The sequence below is a fragment of the Cibotium barometz genome, chromosome 23 (genome assembly GCF_041138505.1).
Source record: "Cibotium barometz isolate CiBa-2024 chromosome 23, ASM4113850v1, whole genome shotgun sequence".
NCBI classification, from domain to species: Eukaryota; Viridiplantae; Streptophyta; class Polypodiopsida; order Cyatheales; family Cibotiaceae; genus Cibotium; species Cibotium barometz.
This window is the reverse complement of record NC_141068.1, coordinates 1,166,279-1,188,927: the sequence shown is the minus strand read 5'-3', so window position 1 is coordinate 1,188,927 and position 22,649 is coordinate 1,166,279. Positions and strand designations below refer to the sequence as shown.

The 22,649-nt window shown below is 43.9% G+C and overlaps 1 protein-coding gene across 1 annotated transcript in view; it reads left to right on the top strand.

Annotated features, from left to right (window-relative positions):
* The window catches only part of LOC147625525 (UDP-glucuronic acid decarboxylase 2-like), a 36,707-nt gene extending 16,839 nt beyond the window's left edge, over positions 1-19,868 (top strand). Inside the window, exons 4-7 of the mRNA XM_086817021.1 lie at positions 18,752-18,835; positions 18,925-18,999; positions 19,228-19,320; positions 19,420-19,868. Of these exons, the coding sequence (XP_086673147.1) occupies positions 18,752-18,835; positions 18,925-18,999; positions 19,228-19,320; positions 19,420-19,641 (474 nt within the window). The 3' untranslated portion in view covers positions 19,642-19,868. The remainder of the gene's footprint in view (positions 1-18,751; positions 18,836-18,924; positions 19,000-19,227; positions 19,321-19,419) is intronic.
* Positions 19,869-22,649: the final 2,781 nt, after the last annotated feature.

Genomic DNA, 22,649 nt, shown 5'->3' with positions numbered 1-22,649 from the left:
ATTGTAGCCAAACACATTCCACAGTAGCTGTAAAGGCTGTCTTGTATTTAGCTTCATAGCTAGAAGTGGCCACTGTAGGCTGCTTCATACTGAGCCATGAGATGCATGAGTCACCAAGAAGAAAACAGTTACCACTGGTTGACACTCGCGTGTCATAGCAACCTGCCCAATCACTGTCAGTAAATGCAAGCAAGCATAGTGTAGAAGAACTGCCATAAAACAAGGCAAAGTTTGCAGTGCCTTTAAGATAGCGAAAGACACGCTTACACGCTTGCCAATGCATAGTGCTTGGACAATGCATGAATCTGCTCAACTGAGAAACAGCATAGTGTATGTCCAAACGAGTAGAGCATAAATAGATAAGGCATCCCACAGCCTGCTGATAGGTGGCAACATCAAAAGGCTCACCAGCATGCTCAAGTGACAGTTTTAAACTTAGTTCCATAGGAGTAGAAACAGGTTTACAATCTGTCATGTGAAAACGCTCAAGGAGCTGTTCAACATATTTGCACTAAGATAACATGATATCCCCCTCAAAAGGTATAAACTGTATGGCCAAATAGTAATGTAAAATTGTAAATGCCCCATGTCTATGACATCAAATGCATGCTACAAATCAGCTTTAAAAGCTGAAATATCACCTTTTTTGATGGAAAAATCTCTCTTCTTATTAGAAGAAGTTCCCCCGAAACAAAAGTTCAAAAAGATTTTCAGAAGGTGCATTAGAAATCAAGTGAGTACACTTTATGTACACCACATTGGGAACAATGTTCTCATCCTTATTCTTTATGTGGATGACATGCTCGTCACTGAACCATCAGGCCTACGCTTTAGCTTGAAAACCCATTTTGTGCCAGTGGCACGCTTGCCAGGAGGCAAGTCACATAACTCCCAAGTACCATTTTTGTCAATGGAGTCCAACTCCGAACTCATGGCTGCCATCCGATTGTTATCCTCCAATGCATCAACATGAGAAATGGGTTCCTCATTACAAGCGGTGGCAACAAGAGCTGTATCCACATAATGTGAAGATGCATGGCGAGAAGCAGCACGTGTATGACCTAGCATAAATGTAGACTATTTGCTATCACGCAAAGTCTCAACCAGCCATCTAGGAACAGTTTTTGACTTCCTAGTATCTGCATCTTCCTCTGCCAATGCATCACCCAAGGAATCTTGATCAATTTGAGGCATTTCAGGATCAATTTGGGGCAAGTTCAGCTGCTGATTTTCAGCAGGCATAGGTGGCTGTAAATGAGCTGAAACTGGCTCTACATTATCCACATTGGAGTTGAATAAAGGCAACAAAGTATCAAACACATCTTCCGGCCCAATAGATGGCTGTCTGGTACATGAGACAAGTGGTTGAGATGCATATTCATCAAAGATAACATTTCTTGACACAATGATCTTACCTGTATTAGGTACATAGAGTATGTATCCCTTACTCTCAATACTATAACCAATGAAAATGCATTTGATTGCCTTTGCATCAAGCTTGTGTCTTTGTTGTGTGGGCACATGCATATATGCCAAACATCCAAAGACTCTCATATGGGTCACCATTGGAATCCTGCCATTCCATGCCTCATAGGCAATCATAGATTTCAAGGCTTTAATGGGGCAATGGTTAAGCACATAATTGGCACACATAATCGCTTCAAGCCAAAACTTACTGGGCAGATCCTTGCTCTTGAGCATGCAAGTGCCATCTCCATAAGTGTACGATTACGTCTCTCTGCAACTCCATTTTGCTGAGGAGTATAGGGGGTAGTACACTGATGGGAAATACCATGTAACTACATGTGAGCTGTGAACTCATTTGACAAATATTCCCCCCCTCGATCTGTACGCAATGTGACAAGCTTGTGTCCACAAGCATTTTCAGCCATGGGACGGAAGTCTCTGAAAGCTGCAAAGGCACCTGACTTCATTTTTAAACCATACACCCAACAAACCGAGTGGTCATCAATGAACGTGATGAAGTACAAGTGTCCTCCAAAAGATGGATCCCTCTTCATGGGGCCACAAAGATCACTATGAATGAGCTGTAATGGATGGACAGCCCTCATAGCACCATCTTTAGGAAAGGAATTTTTGTGCATCTTTCCAAGGATGCATCCCTCACATACATGCTTGAAGGGAACCTCCATAGGAGGAAGCTCATGCACCATACCTTACTTTTGCAAGCGTACAAGAGATGGAAAATTCAAGTGGCCAAACCGAGCATGCCATAACTCAGTGTCACTCAACACATGGGAGGTGGATGCAAGCATAGCATCATGAGAATAAGTACTCCTGTCATACATGTCAAGCTTATACAAGCCACTGCATAATGTCCCAGAAAGCATAAGAGAAGCTGAATCTCTGGTGTCATACACTGAGCAAAAATGGTCAGAAAACTGAACCTTAAACCTAGATAATGCAAGGGCTGAACATAAATTCTTCTTAATGCCTGGTACATATAAAGTGTCACAAAGAGAAACTATCCCCATTACATGCTGGTAGCTCCACATTGCCAATGCCTTTGATGGAGTAAGAGGCATCATTGGCACACATAACTATGTCACCTGGAGGGGAATCCTGCAAATTGGCAAATAGATCTTTGCAAGAAGTGATGTGCTTAGAAGCACCACTGTCAAAGTACCAATCTTCAGCTGAGATAGACATACAAGAAGCATGCAAACTACATGTAACCACTAATGCATATCCCTCATGAGCAAAGTTAGCCTCTTCTTTAGTGTCCACAATAGGAGCCAAACCTTGCTGCTGCTTTTTCTTTTCACTCTCAATGCGCTTCCTACATTCCTCAATAAGATGGCCAGGTTTTTTGCAATAGTTGCATCTCTTCTTTTTCTTGGTTTCACCCTCTTTAGACGAGGTAGAATTTGAATGGGCATGTGGTTTGCCCTTAGGCTTACCACTAGATGCAGCCCCAGATTTACCTTTGTTTCGATCAAAGTCACCAAATGCCTGAGCAGCTGAAAGCGTAGTGGTCCTATTAGAACGAGAGTGCTCCTCCTGCAATAAGAGAGTCACCAACTCATCAAAGGTATACAAGTTTGGATTACTCTTCATGAGTAGACGAAGAGTAGTAGCAAAACCCTGAAGCACTGTAGATACAAGTGAACCATCTGGAATGACCTCATCAATGTTGATGAGCTGCTCTCGCAAATCCTTGATGCGGGTAAGGAACTTGTCCATTGAATCACCCTCATCCATAATGCTCAGATTCAATCTTCTTGTGAAGATAGGCAACACGAGCCTCATTGGGAACGTGATACAAAGAAGCAAGTACATCCCATGCACCCTTAGCAGAAGTGCATGAATGAATGTGCGGTATAACCTGCCTTTTGCATGAAAGGGCAATCAAAGCATGTGCCTGAGCATCCTTGGCATCCCATCTGAGTTGTTCTGGAGTGGGTGGCAAAGGTGTAGAAGATGTAGCACCACCTGAAGATACATCATCACCTGCATCAATGGTTCTTGAAGTACTAGCTGCTCGTGCAGGTACAATGGGCCTGACATCAGCCCTTGATACATAGACTCACAAATTCTTTGCAACTAATACATGTTTCATCATATACGCCCACATAGGATAGTTGGTGCCATCCAACTTATCATCAATGGAGAGCATACCAAACAAATCACTAGTATTCCAAGACATGGTTGTCACAAATGCATAGGCAAAAATCTGAGAAATCGGGGAAAATGCCCCAATTGTGTCTTTATCACCTGTTCCAATGTTGTAACATCCAAAAAATTGGGGGAAATGCCCCAATGCCAGAGCAATGTACTTGTAATATAGCAAAAATGCTTGCAAATATCTTTGGTAACCCTGCAAATAGTGTTAATTTTTGCAAAATCCCCAAATTTTTAGTGCAATTATGCACCAAATCTGAGAAAATCAATGCCAATGTATGCCAATGTCGCAATTTCAGGCTCAATGATGAAAAGCCCCAAAATAATGCTGTCAATTTGCTAATTTTTCAACGAGTAGCTTGAGGGACAATCTTCTTGTGGGGGTTTGTCCCCACTCCCCTTCTTCTCTTGAGACTCGGTTCTTGATGGGGATTGGTCTTTAAACTTCTTCCTTTGAGATCGATCTTTAAACTTCTTCTCTTGAGACTTGGTTCTTGATGGGGATCGGTCTTTAATTTTCTTCCTTCAAATGCATATGAACCATGCAAAGTTTTGACTTTTCAAAGTAGTTGTCACCGCCAAAAGCAACATCAAATTGCTTGACAAAGGATAAAGCTTTCTGGGTATCCCACTTTCCATGAAAAGCATTTACACTTGACGCTCTTCTCTCCCGGCTTGAAGTCCATTTAAAGATTTCTTCAAGAGAAGTCCTGCTCTGATACCACTGTAAGCCCAACGGAGCGTGCACTGACAGATTCAACCATGTGTCCAAGAGATATAGATAGAGAGAGAGAAGGAGAAGAGAGAGATGGTATAGGGGTTTTACACAGTACACCACGCTGAGCGGGGAATAGGTCCTGCCTCCTTTTCAGGAATTTATTTTAGGAGCAATCCATGGGCTTTTCCAAGCCAGGACCAATACAATAAATGAATACAATATCAAACAAGTATGTTGATGACGAGGTCGGTGCTGGAGTCGATATCGAGGCACACGATCTCTGATATCGAGGCACAAGATCTTTGATACTTAAGCTCACCACAAGGAAGACCTACAAGAGTCTTACATCGGGCTAGTATCAATATCCAATATCTGAATCAAGTTTGATGCTCCCAGATTTCCCACAAGTGTCTCCTCACCAAAAACTGGTCAAATAGAATCCCAAAAAAAAGGTTCACTTTCAAGATGGTAGTTGTAGGGTTGGATAGGAATCAGCTCAAGGAGGCGGTGCTTCTTTTAGTGGTGGCGTTCAACTATTGGTTGAGTTGCTGCTCACAGAGGGATGCAGTGGTGGCGCTTTTCTTAGGGAAGTGCAGCGGTGGCAGTAGGAGGCGGAGGTATTGCATAGGGGCAACAGGCAGAGCAGGGGCGTACACTGGTGGCGCAGCTAGGCGAAACTAGTGCTGGAAGGAGGTGGCGGTGGCGCTCTGAGGAGGCGGCGGAAACAGGAAACAGGCGGCGAAGCTGGGCTATGGGCAGCAAAGCTGGCGCAGCTGAGCTTTGGGCGGCGGTGGTGCTGGTGGTTCAGTCGGCAGAGGCGACGTAGGCGGGGCAGAGGCTGAGGGTGGAGAGGGAGATTTTGATGATGAAGATGATGAAGAAGCCTTCAAAGATGGGTCTCCCAAGATGGCTCATTCTCCAAGAGGGTGCAAGCTTCTTTATATACTTGAAAAGGGTCCTTGCTTTGTTTTCGCTTTATCTACTTGCTTTTGCTTTTTCTCATTTAAATATTCATAATAGCGAAAGTTCTTGATTTGTGCTTTTATAGCTTCAGGGCCTTGCTTTTGGCCTTGGAGCAACTTTTTGGAAAAGTGGCTTTTAGCTTTTTGATCCAGTTCGATGTCCTCTTTCCAATGGTGCCCTCAGCTTTTGGTCAACATATTTTGACTTTTTGCTTTTTCCTTCTTTTTGACCAATACTGGTGCTTTGTCCAATGCCAGCTTTAGGAACCCTGCTCCCATGTATCCATCAACTTGTCCAAGTGTCCGGGCATGAGTTCCATCATGTGAAAAGAGCTCGGACGGTCAAATAGTTACAATATATATAGAAGTAGCATCATCTTTTACATTATTCATCTCTCTCCATCTTGGAGTTGGATCATTTATAGTCAGTAGAAGTAGTCGGTAGCCCTTTTGGGAAGGCCTATGGCCAAGCATACATGTAACCTTGTCCATGTACATAATACATACATTCTCTCGTGCGTTTTTTGATCAAGATGTTCCTATAGAGTGCTCAAGGGCTGTGATTAAGACATGAAGGGTTCTGCTATGTCACATTGGTATCAGAGCATCAGGTGCAGCCTCATCACCAAGCACTGCAGGACCCACAACATCACATTAGGATATGTAAAGTCAGCTTCACATCAGAATATGTTCCCATACCCGGACTAGTAGTCGAATATGTAGAGTTCCCATTTCCGGACTAGTAGTCATGCCTTGACTAGTAGCCACACCCACCGTACCTTCATTGTGTGAGGACCAACCTCCACCCTAGGGGCGTCAAGCTTGCACCACGAGGGTATTGTCGCAGTTCTCAATAGCATTGTTGTAAGGGGTGTATAGGTCCAAGCAAGGTGAACGCAAGCAATTAAGAAGCATCAGGAAGGTCAAGCATGCATTAGGTGAATCCTCAGCATTCAGCCCATGGAAGTTAGGTCCTCAAAGGAGTACCTGAGTGGCTTCCTCGGAACAAGAGCCGCTGCCTCATTGATCAACGTCAGTCTTCAACCATAAGTCAGTGCGTTTAGGGCATAGTAACAAGAAACGGCCGTTTCCTAGCCCGAAACGCGGAAACGCCATTTCTTGAGAGTCACCGTTTCCGTTTCTGTTTCTCCGTTTGAAACCGGACGGGAACCCGTATGCAATGAACAGACACTTCAGATGACAATAAAGATATGAAAACACATTGGAAAATAACCATAAAACACTGCACTGAGCCAGAACGGCCGGCCCCCTGTAGGAACTGCTTTATTCCGATGAATAAAAGGGTTACAACCAAAGCAAGGTGCGGGTGTGAACAACACCAGATCTTTCCACCAATACTGTAGAGAAACAACTCAGCTCCCAAAAGGCTGAGAAACAGTCAACAAAGAGAAGCCCCTAAAAACAGCCCTTGGGTTCCACACGTGTGATCCTGAACTGCACTGTTGTACGGCTGCTGCACACGGGCTGTTCTCAGTTCCTGTACAGCCTGCACCAAAGAAAAGGTATGCTCTACCACCACTGTACTTTCTGTACAACCAGCATATGAATGGACTGGAGTGCTGTACGACTGCTGCTCCTCTGTACGGCCTGTACAGAAAGAGGAGAAGGTGCTGCTGTACCGTGTGTAAGGCCTGCGGAAGAGAAAAAGGGCAGGGCAGTATACTGTATGAAGAAAAGGCTGCCTGACTGTAGAGAAAAGAGGCTGCCTGCCTGTAGATAAAGAGGCTGCCCGACTGTGGGCCCTGGCATGACTTCCGGGGGAGAGAGAGGAGAAAGTGGACTGCCTGCCTGTACATAAAGAGGCTGCCCGCCTGTGGGCCCCTGCATAACTGCCGGGAGAGAGAGAGAGAGAGAGAGAGAGAGAGAGAGAGAGAAGAGTCGTCTGCAGCTGAAGGTCCTGTACGGCTAGCAAATCTGGAGAATCCCCGCTGTCCTCTCCTCCCCAATCCTTATGCGCATCCCTTCTCCCCCTTTTCATAGAGTCGATCTCCCCTATTTCCAGGATGTGCTTGCTTTTCCCTTAGCTAAAAGTGGTCTTCCCTCATAAAAATATCCAAATTTGTGCTTTATATAGCTAATCACTCTATAAATGACCAAACTTGCCATCTTTAATGTCCAGACTATAAAAGTACCTCATAAAAGGTGGGCGCCTGGCTTTTATTGACTTTTTGGGCCATGCCCAAATAATAATAATGTCCTCCCCTTTACTAGTAGTGTATGAAAACACTAACTCATCACTTTAATGATGAAAATCCCATATGCCACTTTTGTCCAAATGCCATCTTTCAGGCCAAAACCTTGCCGGTTAATGCTCCCGCTTTCTTTTGTGGAAAGATCCCCGTTCACACCTTGGTTCCACCTAGTGTATAAAACACCAGTCGAGACAGGTGAGGGACCAAATGGTGACATCCCCTCCGTCTTATAAAGTGGTTGTCCGCAACTGTATAAACCTGATACCGCTGAGATCCTTCAAGAATAGCAGATCCACTGCCAATCATCCATGCATGAAAGCTATAAATCCAGATTCCAAAATCCAAGTACGAAGTGAGCACCAGGGTTGCTAGTCTTGAGAAAGATCACACCATGTCAGGTTGCATCTGCCATACATGTACTGTAAGAACAGCACATCATGTCAGGCTGTATCTGCTATGCATGTACTGTAAGAAGAGCACATCATGTCAGGCTCCATAAGCCACACATGTTCTATCATGTCGGGCTTCATAAGCCATACATGTTTCCATCATGTTAAGCCTCAGAAGTCACACGTCCTGTCATGTCAAGCTTCACAAGCCACACATGCCCTGTCATGTCAAGCCACACATGTTCTGTCATGTCAAGCCTCACAAGCCATACATGTTACCATGTCAAGCCTCAGAAGCCACACATGTCCTGCCATGTCAAGCCTCACAAGTGGATCCCCAAGAAGGACTCTGGTGTGAACCCACTGACATGACAGGACATGTGTGGCTTCTGAGGCTTGACATGGTAACATGTATGGCTTGTGAGGCTTGACATGACAGAACATGTGTGGCTTCTACGGCTTGACATGGCAACATGTATGGTCCACATGCATGCAAAAGATGTAAACTCCTGTTGACATGTTAGTGGGCTCACACTGGAGTCCTTCCGGGGATCCATCCACATACATGCAAAAGGAACAATGAAACCGGACGGGAACCTGGATGCAATGAACAGACACTTCAGATGACAACAAAGATATGAAAACACAGCAGAAAATAACCATAGACAATATCAAAACACTGCAGTGAGCCGGAACGGCCGGCCCCCCGTAGGAACTGCTTTATTCCGATGAATAAAAGGGTTACAACCAAACCAAGGTGCGGGTGTGAACAACACCAAATCTTTCCACCAATACTTTAGAGAAACAACTCAGCCCCCGAAAGGCTGAGAAACAGTCAACAAAGAGAAGCCCCTAAAAGCAGGCCCCAAACCAGCCCTTGGGTTCCACACGTGTGATCTTGAACTGTACCGTTGTACGGCTGCTGCACATGGGATGTTCTCAGCACGTGTGCGGCATGCACCAAAGAAAAGGTATGTTGTACCGCTACTGTACTTTCTGTACAACCAGCGTATGGATGGACTGTAGTGCTGTACGACTGCTGCTCCTCTGTACAGATTGTACAGGAAGAGGAGAAGGGGCTGCTGTACCCTGTGTAAGGCCTACGGAAGAGAAAAAGGGCAGGGCAGTATACTGTATGGCCAGCGCAACCGGAAGAAAAGGCTGCCTGACTGTAGAGAAAAGAGGCTGCCCGACTGTGGGCCCCTGTATGACTTCCGGGAGAGAGAGAAGAGAAAGTGGACTGCCCGCCTGTAGATAGAGGCTTCCCGCCCGCCTGTGGGCCCCTGTATGACTGCCGGGAGAGAGAGAGAGAGGAGTCGTCTGCAGCTGAAGGTCCTGTACGGCCAGCAAATCTAGAGGATCCCCGCTGTCCTCTCCTCCCCAATCCTTGTGCGCATCCCTTCTCCCCCTTTTCATAGAGTTGACCTCCCCTATTTCCAGCATGTGCTTGCTTTTCCCTTAGCTAAAGCCGAAAAGTGGCCTTCCCTCATAAAAATATCCAAATTTGTGCTTTATATTGCCAATCACTCTATAAAAATGACCAAACTTGCCATCTTTAGTGTCCAGACTATAAAAATACCTCATAAAAGGTGGGTTCCAGGCTTTTATTGACTTTTTGGGCCATGCCCAAATAATAATATGTCCACCCCTTTGCTAGTAGTGTATGAAAACACTAACTAATCACTTTAATGATGAAAATCCCATGCCACTTTTGTCCAAATGCCATCTTTCAGGCCAAAACCTTGCCGGTTAATGCTCCTGCTTTCTTTTGTGAAAAGATCCCCGTTCACACCTTGGTTCCACCTAGTGTATAAAACACTGGTCGAGACGGGTGAGGGACCAAATGGTGACACGAATAAAAAATCACCCATTGATTTGTCTCATCTAGTGCTCGTTTAGTGATTTTCTACAAATTTTGCTCACTATTTATTTCAAATTATGATGGTGTACTCAAACTTTTCCCTAGTTATTAATTTTCTCATTATTTTTATATTATGTATCATACATCCACCGTTTCCTAGTGGTTTCCGTTTCCTAGTTTTGAGCCATTGCTGTTTCCTAGAGGCCGGTTGTTATCGTTGCCGTTTCGGTTTCATGCAACTATGGTTCAGGGATGAGGGTATGCATGCAAGGGGACAAATTTGGAATAGATGCATAGTCATGGAGTGGAATTAGAGGCTGAACAGGAGATTCAGTTAAGTTGCGAGGGACGTAAGTATGACAAAGTTGGAATCCCAAAGCAGTCAAGGGATGATGAGAGTCATCCAAAGTCGAAGACAGAAAAAGTTTGATTCTTCCTGTCATCAAGCTCGGCAGGAGGGGATGCCACGCACACAAGGCAGTACCATGGCTAATCCAAGATCTAAATCCCTCCTTAGGCAGCTTTAGGTGCATTTAGGGCATGTAGCATCTAGTCGGTAGCATCTTGTGATCAATCGGTAATAGTTATGACCACACATGTGAAGTGACAACACCTTATTTGACATTTACTCAGTCGCGGGGTTAAATACAGCCGACAACAAGAGACTCTAGGGATGCACAGGCCATGTCCTTGATAGCCTATTATTCCACACATTCGGTCTTGCAAGACATCGAAGCTTGCATGGGACACATTGGAAGCAATGTATCAGGTTCGCAAGGAGGCAAGAGTTGCCTACTTGAAGAGGCAATTTTCTATGGATGAGGGTGACTCCATGTCCTAAAAAGAAGGGCAGATGTCACTACTGCCATAAGCCTGGCCACTACATCAATGAATGTAGAAAGTTGATTGCAAAAGAGAAAAAGAAAGATACAGGCAATGCAGTAGCAGACTCTTCTGATGACACACCAAGTGCTTCAGACAATGATATGTCTTGCATTGCATCTGATAGACAGGATGTATCATGGTATTTTGATAGTGGTGCTTCGAGCCACATCACTTCATGCAAAGATGTATCTCAGCACTTGGTTTATGCTTCAAATGGCCCCACTGTATCATGTGCAGATCATACCACATATCCAATAAAGTGAATTGGCAATGTCATACTTGTTGCAGCCAATGGTGCCAATATATGTATGACAAATGTGTTGTATGTTCCAGGGATAATGCTCTCCGTCTCAGCCATAAACGACCAAGGTTTAAAGGTTGAATTTGAAGATGGGAAGTGTTTGGTAAAAGACCCATCAAAGGGTTATGAAATAGTCACTTCTGGAACACAATACAAAGGCTTATAAAAGCTGGACAGCTATGACAAGCGTACAAATACAGTGGCTGCCCACACTCTTGCTATGCATGATGCAGAGCTATGACATGCTCGTTTTGGGCATGTAAATTTTCGGAGTTTGATGCTTTTGCAGAAGCATCATATGGTTGATAATATGCCGCCTCTTGAGTCTCCAACAAGACATGTATGTGAGGGGTGTATTTTGGGAAAGATGCATCGAAAATCATTCCCCAAGGATGGAGCTGTTAGAGCTGAAAGTAAATTACAGCTCACACACAGTGATGTATGTGGTCCAATGCAGACACCATCCATAGGGGGGCATCTTTATTTCGTCACATTCATTGATGACTACTCCAGGTTTACTTGGGTTTACTCCTTGAAAGCGAAAGCAGAGTTGTTTACATGCTTTTGACACTTTGTAGCAATGGCTGAAAATATGTGTGGATGTAAAGTCCAAACACTCCGCTTAGATAGAGGTGGAGAATACATGCCAAATGCATTCAAGGATTATATGCTTCAAAAGGCATCAAACACCAATGTACTGCGCCTTATACACTGCAGAGCAGAATGGTGTAGCTGAGAGGAAAAATAGATCTCTCATGGAGATGGCAAGATGCATGGTGAAAGCACAAAAGTTTCCTCACAATTTTCGGATGGAAGCTATAATGTGTGCAACTCACGTGTTGAATAGGTGTCCAACAAAAGCTTTGAAAACCATAACACCATTTGAGGCTTGGTATAGCCGAAAGCCAAAAGTGATTATATGCGTACATTTGGGTGTTTGGCATATGCACATGTGCCAGAACAACTCCGAACAAAGCTAGATGATAAAGCAATGAAATGCATTTTTGTGGGTTACATCAATGAGAGCAAAGGATACCATCTTTATAATCCAACAACACGCACGATTTTTGTCAGTAGAGATGTGGTATTTGCTGAAAATTCAGTACAGCCCATGTACAACTTGTATAAAAGTCATGATACAGGCATACATGACATGTTTTATGGACTATTACCCATTGCAATTAGGGGGGATTTAGATCAGACAACCCCTACACAAGAAAATCCTCATGTAGAACATGTGGAACAGCCAGAAATCCAGCCCCCTTCTCTGGAAGAAGTAGAAGATCTTGTCAGGGAAGAGCAAACAGCCATAGACACAGCCAAGTCGGTGCCAAGATGGTTGCTGAAAACTTTGCAAGAAAGCAAACTTGCAGCTCCACTCACAGGTAGAACAAGGACTAGTTCCAGCCATGCATTGAATATGCATCATGGGGAGTCTGCATTAGCCATGGGTGGTCTCTTTGATTCAGAAGAGCCTTCTTCTTATGAAGAAGCACATGAGAATGAGCACTGGGTGCAAGCCATGCAAGATGAAATCTCTTTTATCATGAAGAACAATACTTGGGATCTTGTGGACTTGCTGAAAGACAAGCATGTCATTGGAACAAAGTGGGTGTACAAAGTCAAAAGGAAGTCTGATGGTACTATTGATAGGTACAAAGCAAGACTTGTGGCTAAAGGCTACTCTCAGAAAAAGGGAATAGATTATGAGGAGACTTTTGCTCCTACTTCGAGAATGACTACAATAAGATCAGTGATTGCATTGGCTGCACATAAAGGATGGAAAGTGCATCAATTGGACATCAAAACTGCATTCTTAAATGGAGATTTACAGGAGGAAGTATATGTAAATCAGCCCATTGGTTTTGTAGTTCTTGGTGAGGACATAAAGAATGGAGGTTACACAAAGCATTGTATCGGTTAAAGCAAGCTCCAAAAGCTTGGTATGATAAAATACATGCTCATCTAACTGGCCAAGGTTATGTGAATAGTCCAGCTGAAAGCACATTGTATGTGAAGAAAACCGGTGCCGATATTCTCATAGTCATCTTGTATGTAGATGACATGCTCATAACAGGGACTAGCAAAGCACAAATTTCAGATTTCAAATATGAAAGCTGAATTTGATATGTCAGATTTGGGGCATTTACACTACTATCTCGGCATACAGTTTATGCATAGAGATGATGGCATTGTTATGCAACAAACTAAGTACATAAAAAGTTTGCTAAAAAGGTTTCACATGGATGAATGTAAGCCCATTTCTACTCCAGTAGAACCAGGTGTACGGCTTACTATGCATGATATTGGAGAGCCTTTTAAGGCCGGCATTTACAGCCAGGCAGTGGGATGCCTCATTTACTTGTGTAACACGAGACCTGGTATATCTTTTGGTGTGTCTTTGTTGAGCAAATTCATGCACAACCCAAGCACAAAGCATTGGCAAGCAATCAAACGCATTTTTCGTTATCTTCAGGGTACCCTAGATCTTGGTTTGTTCTATCCGAGGGGGGGGTTTGGCTCCCTCTCTCTCTCTCTCTCTCTCTCTCTCTCTCTCTCTTCTGTGTGAGCTTCTTCTCCCTGCACCTAACCCTAATCTGTAGGATGCATTGCTGTGTATGAGTGTGAGTCGTCCAACAATTAACAATCAGACCATCCTCTAGCTTTTGCATAATCCCACCGAAGTCCTCATCATGCACATAGTGATCTCTCATGGAATCCAACTCTCTATGATAGGCAATGGTCACCGAATGTACGTGTGGTCTCCTAGATAGAGCATCTACAACCACATTCTTCTTTCCAGGTGTGTGGATAATCTGGAAATGAAACATGGACAAAAAGTTTGCCTAGTTTGGGTCAAAAAATGTCTCAAACTTTGATGATTTGTCTTCACCATGAAATCATTCCCAAGAAAATAATGCTTCCATGAAGTAAGGACATGAATCATGGCTAGAAGTTCTTTCTCATAAATCGTAAGTGTTTCTTGGCATGTTGCAACCTTCGGCTCTCAAAGGAAACCACTGTTAGAAGTCATCTCCTGTCTATACATCATAGTTGTCACGGTACGAAAATACGATACCGTACGGGAATTTTTGGTACGATATGAAATTTTCGAATACCGTACGATAAAATACGATTTTTTTTTTAACACTTTCAACCTATGGAGCTTCAAGCTTGAATGTGAGGGAAGGTTGGGAGGGGAGGAGTCTACACTGCGTGAGGAACCAGAACATGGATATGTGTCTCTCCCAGTTGGATCTCCCGATTGTCTCCAAAAAAGAACCTGGATGGGTAATGCAATACCAAAGGTCTCCCAGTGTAGCGTTTATGACTAAGGGACGTCCTTGCACAAATACAGGCAGTGCATCTAGGGTGATAGGTTTAGGGACTCCTCTCTAGATCAAAATGGCCATGTCCAAATCTTCTCCCTCGTACATAACTTGAGAATCTAACTGTCTAGCCTACCTATACCAGGGATCTCCAAGTGATGTAGCAAGATTCTCTCATCCTACCAATCAAGTGTACACTACCAGTCTACCTCGCCAGATTTTTTAGGTCTGTCAACAACCCCATATGGAATACTGAGTGGACACGAAAGTTGTGAAGTATTGCGAGCATTTGGGATCTTTGTTAAGCAGCGTTTCTATATTTTTTAAAAGCATTTGGAATTTTTTTTTTCTAGGATTTTTTTTTTGGGGAGGGGGACGGGAGGGTGGGAAACTCGTACCGTACGAACCGTACGGTACGAACCCATTCGTACCAGTATGAGAAACAACTATGCTATACATATACACCAGGGCCTCTGTTGTGGGTGTGCCCGCCTATATTAGGTGTTTTCTCATTTTTTCCCACTCCATTTTTTTTCCCATTTTCCCTATTTTTCCATGGTATGGGTGGCTGCCCTGTGATGGCAGGATGACCTAGTAGCTGGCCGACTGCACCAGTATGCACGTGTTCATTTCTGGGAGTCGTCCGACTGGATTGCACAGGTCGTGGACCTTTCTAGTGCTGGCCAACTGGATGTCACCACTCGTGAGGCTGTCGGCAGCTTTTGCACAGGCCGACTGGGTACTTGGGGCCATTTTATATTTGCACAGGCCGACTGGGTACTTGGGGCCATATAAAATGGCCCCATGGTCCCCATTCCATTGTATCAGTCATTCGGGATTTTCTTGTGTATATACTATATAGAGCAGAGTTACACGCCTCTCTCTCTTCTTCTCCATTGTTGTGTTTTCCTGCAGTGCACTTGCTCTTGTGTTCTTAGATTTTGTCATCATCTCCCTTGCATATTCTGACATGGTATTAGAGCCCTAGGCTCTTGATAGATCTTGGAAATTGTGTGAGCAAGAGGGGAACTGTTGTGTTGCTGATTGGTGGACTGTTTTGGACTGTTCGGGAAGAGGAGAAGCAAGAGGAAGGCGGGCTGATTTGCTGGACAGCCACTTGCAAGTTTAAGTTCTTCTTTGTTCCCACCCACCCACCCTTTTCAGTTACATCCCCACAATGGCAGATCTGCTTGAGATGGCTGAGAGACATGTGAAGATCCCGACACTCCCCACGTTCCCAGTGGACCGTCAGTTGGACGGAAATAACTACGGCATGTGGAAGGTAATGATGGAATCTGTTCTGGAGTCTTATTTGCTGATTTCATTGTTGTTGGGGTTCCACGGTCGGAGGTAGAGGAAGGGGAGTTACCCTCGATACGGAAGGAACGCGAGGCACAGGCACAATTGTGGGATCGTGTCAATGCCAAGGTCCGTTCATTCATCTTCCTCAACTGCACACCATAGGTAATCAATCATATAAAGCATATGACGCTGGCCAGAGGTATATGGCAGCATTTGGCTTCTCTTTATAACAGGGTATCGACCATGAAAAGGATTTCCTTGGAAGTACAGATGCGGGTTATGAACCCTGCAAAGTCATCGATGATGCGGAAGCACATTAACAAGTTGCAAGCTCTTCAGCAAGAAGTTCTTCAAGCTAGGAAGGAGATATCATTAGGGGTAGGCCATAACGTTGCTGTCGCATTCGCCCTCTCAGTACTCAGCATTCTACTCATCTTTGATTACCAGTGGTAGGCTCAACACCATCATGTGGGAGGAGCTTGTGTCCATGGTCTTGGACCAGGAGGAAAGATTATTGAATCCTCCACAGGGCGGAGGTTCGGAGGCCTTAATTGGCCAACGGTCGAAAGGCCGTAACAAGGGTAAAGGGAAGGCTTCTCCGGGGAAGTCTTCTGAGAAGAAGTCCGACTCAGACCGCGAGAAACTGAAGGTAGAGAGGACCTATAATGATTGTGGCGAGAAAGGCCACTATTGAAGGCAGTGTCCCAAGCTGAATATCGAGGAGGGTGAAGAATCCTCAGCAGCAACCGTGAAGACTCCAACATTTGTGCACCTGGAGGTGATGGACACCGATGTTTCATTTTATTCGGGCAGGGAGGAGGTTGGAGGACTCGTCGCTACTACGGATACTCGGGAGTCTCTGGAGGTATTCCGGTCACATTCTTAGTGGGGATACATCCACTATCCCAGTTCACAGTGAGGGTAGGTTAGAGATAGTTCCCGATGGCAAAGGGGGGAAGCATTCCTCCTAGGTGTTGTATGTTCCGTCACTTGGTTTTCATCTGTTGTCAGTGCATCAGGTTTGCAAGACTGGCGTACGGGTGGAGTTTAACGAGCATTTTGTTGCTCTCCGGGACAAGGCAACATGCCAGATAGTTTGGGAAGGCGGAGTGGAGAATGGAGTTTACAAACTTTCAGCACTCTCTCTCCTAGGTCCTCAGTTTTGTGATGAGTGGCAGTCTGGTAATGGCCACTTAAGTGTGGATACGTTGTAGGTGCAGGCTTTCCGTGACCACATGGAGGATAGCTTGCCAGTTGATGGCAGCAATTGGCAGGAACTTTCCAGGACAGATGTTGGTAGTTCTTGTGTTCGTCAGTCGGCGGAAACTTTATAGGTAACTTATGCTCTGATGTCTCGTAGTATTCGGGACAAAGAAACTCTTGTAGATGAGAAAGTTCTTTCCACGGGGACCTCTCGGACAGCCAGGCAGGTGACAGTTGACTGGTTGCAGAAGGAGGTGGATGTTGCTCATTCTCCAGGCTTTGTGGGTCTGGACTCACAGGGGGTTGGTTACAGGTTTCCGAAGGCCTTGAGTGGTCTTCACCAGGTTTCTAGGACTTGGCATCCCACCGTAGCAGTTGTTGATCCTTGTGAGCAGTATGGTGCCTCTCTGACTCGGAAGCAGAATGGTTCATTGATTTGGGATTGGACGGGAGCTTCCTGATGAGGCTGTTGAGCTCATGTTTGCAGATGACTCTTTGGGAGGCAGGATTGCATATCTTGTGGTTTCTGCAGCATGCGAAGGATCTTGGACTCTTTTACATAGGAGGGGGATTGATGGATGGAGTTCGACTCCAAGGTTGGAGTGGCTCAGATTGGGGAGGAGATCCAAACACGACAAGATCAACTTCAGGATACCGTTTTACCCTCGGCTCAGGAGCAGTTTTATGGAGCAGTAAGAGGTAGCCATCTATTGCCTTGTCGTCGATAGAGGTAGAGTACCGGGCTGCTTGTGGTGCTGCTTGCGAGGTGGTGAGGTTGTAGAGGTTACTTGGCAGGATTGGGTTTCCACTGATGGAATCCTTGGTCATCCAGAGGCACTTTGTTCGTGAAAAGATCGTTGCTGATGACATCTTGCTAGAGTTCTGTTCGACGGAGGATAGTGCAGTGGACCTCTTCATGAAGTCGCTATCTCAGGCATTGCTCCGACGGCATTCTAGCTCCCTGGGGTTGGTTTCACAACTAGGAGCTAAGAGGGGGTGTTAGAAGTCATCTCCTGTCTGTACATATACACCAGGGCCTCTGTTGTGGGTGTGCCCGCTATTAGGTGTTTTCTCATTTTTTCCCACTCTCCATATTTTTTTGCCCATTTTTTTCTATTTTTCCATGGTATGGGTGGCTGCCCTGTGATGGCAGGATGACCCAGTAGTTGGCTGATTGCACCAGTATGCACGTGTTCATTTCTGGGAGCCGTCCGACTGGATTGCACAGGTCGTGGACCTTTCTAGTACTGGCCGACTGGATGTCACCAGTCGTGAGGCTGTCGGCAGCTTTTGCACAGGCCGGCTGGGTACTTTGGGCCATATAAAATGGCCCCATGGTCCCCATTCCATTGTATCAGTCATTCGGGATTTTCTTGTGTATATACTATATAGAGCAGAGTTACAGGCCTCTCTCTCTCCTTCTCCATTGCTGTGTTTTTCTGCAGTGCACTTGCTCGTGTTCTCAGATATTGTCATCATCTCTGCTGCATATTCTGACAACCACATGCCCTTCTTGTTGCAAAACTGCTCCTATACAACCCCCACTTGCATCACATTCCGCCACAGTCCTCCCAATGCCTGCATACGTCGCTGATGAAGGTGGCGAGGGTAATGATCTTTTTTTTCGCGAGAGGAAAGTGTGGATGTCAAGGCATCCCTGAAATACGAGGGAAATGTGTGCAGATAGCGGCAGAAGCTCTGCATTCCAAGAGAGTGTGTTGGTTTGTTTTTTAATCTTTAAGTATTTTTTTAAGTTTGTTTTATTTTGATTTTTCAAAACGTATTGTTTTTATTGCCAAGCTTGTGTGAAACCTAAAAAACCTTGAAACGTTTCTGACTTGGGGGGAGAGAGAGAGAGAGAGAGTTCTGTGCTGTTTTCTTCATAATTGTATTGCAATAGAGCATGCAAGGTAGTGAAACTTTAATTCTCCTGGGAATGGTGACAGGTTCGCATTGCCCGCATCTTCAACACATATGGTCCAAGAATGTGTATTGATGATGGACGAGTTGTCAGCAATTTTGTTGCCCAGGTTCACACTCTCTTACCCCTTGCAATATGAATTTGAATTAGTATTACTCAGCTAGTGTCACAATGTGTTGGTATTTCTATCCATGGCAGGCCTTACGAAAGGAGCCTATGACAGTTTACGGGGATGGCAAACAAACAAGAAGTTTTCAATTTGTTTCTGATCTTGTAAGAACAACCCCACCTATCCGTCCCTTTTGGCCCACTTGTGTGTATGTTTTTTTTTTTTTTTTTTTGGGGGGGGGGGGGGGGGGGGGGGTTTGGTTTCAATAGTCATAAGATCTCTTGTTCATGATGTATCATCATAAATCTAGTTCAACCTACTAGCATTACCTGGGTTATGTTTCCATGTCTGGTGTACTTGCATTTGACATGAGTTTTGGTTGTGCTTCAAAGGTGGAAGGTTTAATGCGTCTAATGGAGGGTGAACACATCGGACCCTTCAATCTTGGAAACCCTGGAGAATTTACCATGCTGGAGCTTGCTGAGGTGGGCATTGATCAACTGCCTATTGACAGTTTCCTCGCATCTTCATTGTATGATTTGCTGTAACTTGCACTGTTTATTGACAAAAGGACAACTTTTCAGGTTGTGCAAGAAGTTATTGATCCGAGTGCTAAGATTGAATTCCGCAAGAATACTGAGGATGATCCACATATGAGGAAGCCGGACATCTCGAAAGCAAAGAATTTGCTAGGATGGGAACCAAAAATCTCTTTGAAAGCTGGCCTTCCCATGATGGTGGAAGATTTTCGACAAAGGATATTTGGTGACACAAAGCCAGGAGTCAGAGGTGAGGGGACCAGTTGAGTTCCCCAATTTTAACCCTATCTTTTGAAGCGAGAGGTTAAGATGTTCACCTACCTGATGCAAAGATCAAAAAACGTTCTCGGTACTAACTTTTTACATATTTATTCAAGAAAGGGGACACACTATTGCCATTTCTTGGCTTCTATGCCAATGGCTATTTCAAGGTTTGTATTATAGTGAGCATTCAATAGTAATGAAATTGGAGAAGATAGTGGTTGTCTACAAAAGCTTTTTGTTGCTTTATTTGTGAGGAGCTGAGTCAACTGCCGACTTGTGCCCATCCGAAGCTGCTCATCACTGGGCATTTGAGGCCAGTGATTCGATGGCGAGGTTGGTAGTAGCCAATCAGGCTTTTCTTGTGTTCTGCAGGTGACGCTGATGCTCCCAAAACCAATGTGTGCATTTACATCAATGGGTCCTGCAGCATTGAGTTTATTTGTGAAGAGCTGAGTCATCTGCTGACTAGTGCCCATCTGAAGCCGCACATTGCTGGGCCCTTGAGGCCAGTCATTCCATGGCGAGGTTGGTAGTAGCCAATCAGTGTTTTGTAAGTGACACTGACGCACCCAAAACCACACACTGCATTTCCAGCAATGGGTCCTGTTGCATTGAGTTTTTCTAGTGTGTGAAGCATACAATGATGGAATGACAGATGGGTACTTGACTGGGGCATGCGAGCCTTGTTATATTCTAAGTAGGTTTATACAAGGCTTAAATATGAAGGCCAGGTCACATGGATCAAGGTGGTTTGAGCATTTGAGTTTTTGGCCGCCCCTCTCAAACTTAGCTTTGTTGCACACTTGACAGCTTGCTTGTAACAGTTGGACACAAACAGACAACTGGATACACCTCTTGAGCTTTGCTGTCTTGTGCAACTAAGCTTGCTTGTAACACTTGGAACTATACATGTCCGCAAATTGACTAGTGGACAAGATTGGGTGTTATTTGAATTATCGACTTGTAATCCAATATTTTGTTGTGAGCTACCTTTGATATTCAATTTGCAGAGTTGATCCTCTGTGCCTTGGACTAAAATTTTATGTGGCTAGCACAAGTTTTAAAGGCATCAGGGTAGGTAGGTGTGTTTTGAATGTGGATCATAGAATAGAAGCAGCTTTTACCCATAGCTAAGCCACACACACTGAGACTTGTGATTGAAATTAATGTATTTTTTGCATTACCTATAAAAGTGCATTACCTGTTTGGTCTTTTTGCATTGATTAATTAATGCAAAAGGCCTAACACTAAGATCAAGACCTTAATACTAAGGTCTTCAAACCTTAGTATAAGGTCTTTGGACCTTACTCCAAAAACCTCCTAGCTTGCGGACAGCAAAAAAGACCCGTGTGAGAAATTGGGGCGAGACCACCAGTAGGAAAAGGGCACCCTTGCTTGTCCTGCTAGGGTGCAAAGAGTAGAGGGAGAGGCAGAATCATAGAAGCTTGCGTATGCTAGAGGTCCGCAGGGGGGCGGGGGGGGGGGGGTGGGAGAGAGAGAGAGAGAGAGAGAGAGAGAGCCATTCACATCGCAGAAGCGAGGGAGGGTCCTCTTGAGTCTTCCCATACAGAAGCGAGGGAGGGAGGGGGAGAGAGAGAGAGAGAGGGTCTTGCTCTTAGACAAACTAGTGGCATGACCCATCCCCGACGGGCAAGAGTATTCTCGTCCTCATGGGGAGACGAGGAAAAGGCCTTACATTTGAAGCTCACTTTGGACCTTATGGTCCTCAAACTTTACAACCTATATATATATATATATATATATATATATATGAACACACCATGCTTGTCATAATATTAGAGCTCCTAAAACATTATACTTTGAATAAACACTAGACTTGACATACATGTATATCTAGCATTCCAACCAAGTGTAGTGGTGACAACCACATACAGTGAGAAAACCATTAAAACAATCTTCGAGCAACTACATTATCTCTCCTTGGAGGTCTATACTCCTGGTCTCCATCTGTCCAAAAAATATATATAAGACAATAACATTAGTTATTGTAAGATATAATTTTAAAGACAATAACATTAGTTATTGTAAGATATAATTTTAAAGAATAAAAAAGCCGAAAAATATAACCTTACAAAACTCATTTGGTGGATCAACTTTTGAGACAAATTGCATTTGAACAGGCTTGTAAACCGCAAATCTATAATGTCTAGTGTCTATGCATCGAAAATCTAACTTATTAGGCTTTTCACAGCACAAAGCTCTTGTTGTAAGCATCTGGACCATACAAACTTAGCAATAATCTAGGTTCTAAAATATGAAGTATTTTTTGTTTAAAAATATATATATCAATAACATTATAATTAAACGTAAAAACTATAAGAAATAAGTTTTTATATCATAATACATCTGTACACTCTAATAGTTCGATCATTAGAGATAATGTTGCTTGTTTTTTTCAAGATGGAAGATTTACAATTGAGCTATGAAAATTAAATAGATTATGGTAAACAATGATGATTATATTATAGCAAACGTTGAGACTATCCTTGAGAGTAGGATCTGGATATGTATACCACACATATGAGCCCACGCTCAAGGATAGACTCTGAATATTAGCAAAGATAATGTAATTATTAGAGAAATTTATAATAGGAAAGTATCTAACAAATACAATCAATTGACACTAATAAGTGATAACCTCTGTCTTTCTTTGTTGTGATCCTACTCTCAAGGATAGACTTTGTACATTAGAAAACATAATGTAATTATTAGAGAAATTTATAATAGAAAAGTGTAACAAATATAATCAAATTTACACTACTAAGTGATGATCTCTCTCCGTCCCTCATCTTTCTTTGCTAACAAAGGCATTATTCCAAAGAGAGATAGAGAGAGGGAGAGCAAGAAAAAAAATATAGAGCTATAAAACACGTTGAGAGATAGAGAAAGAAAGCGAGAATAAAATAGAAAGGGAGATAAAGACTTCGAGAAAATAGAGAATTCATTAATATCATATGGAGAGTCAAAGCAATGAAGTTGAATACAAATTT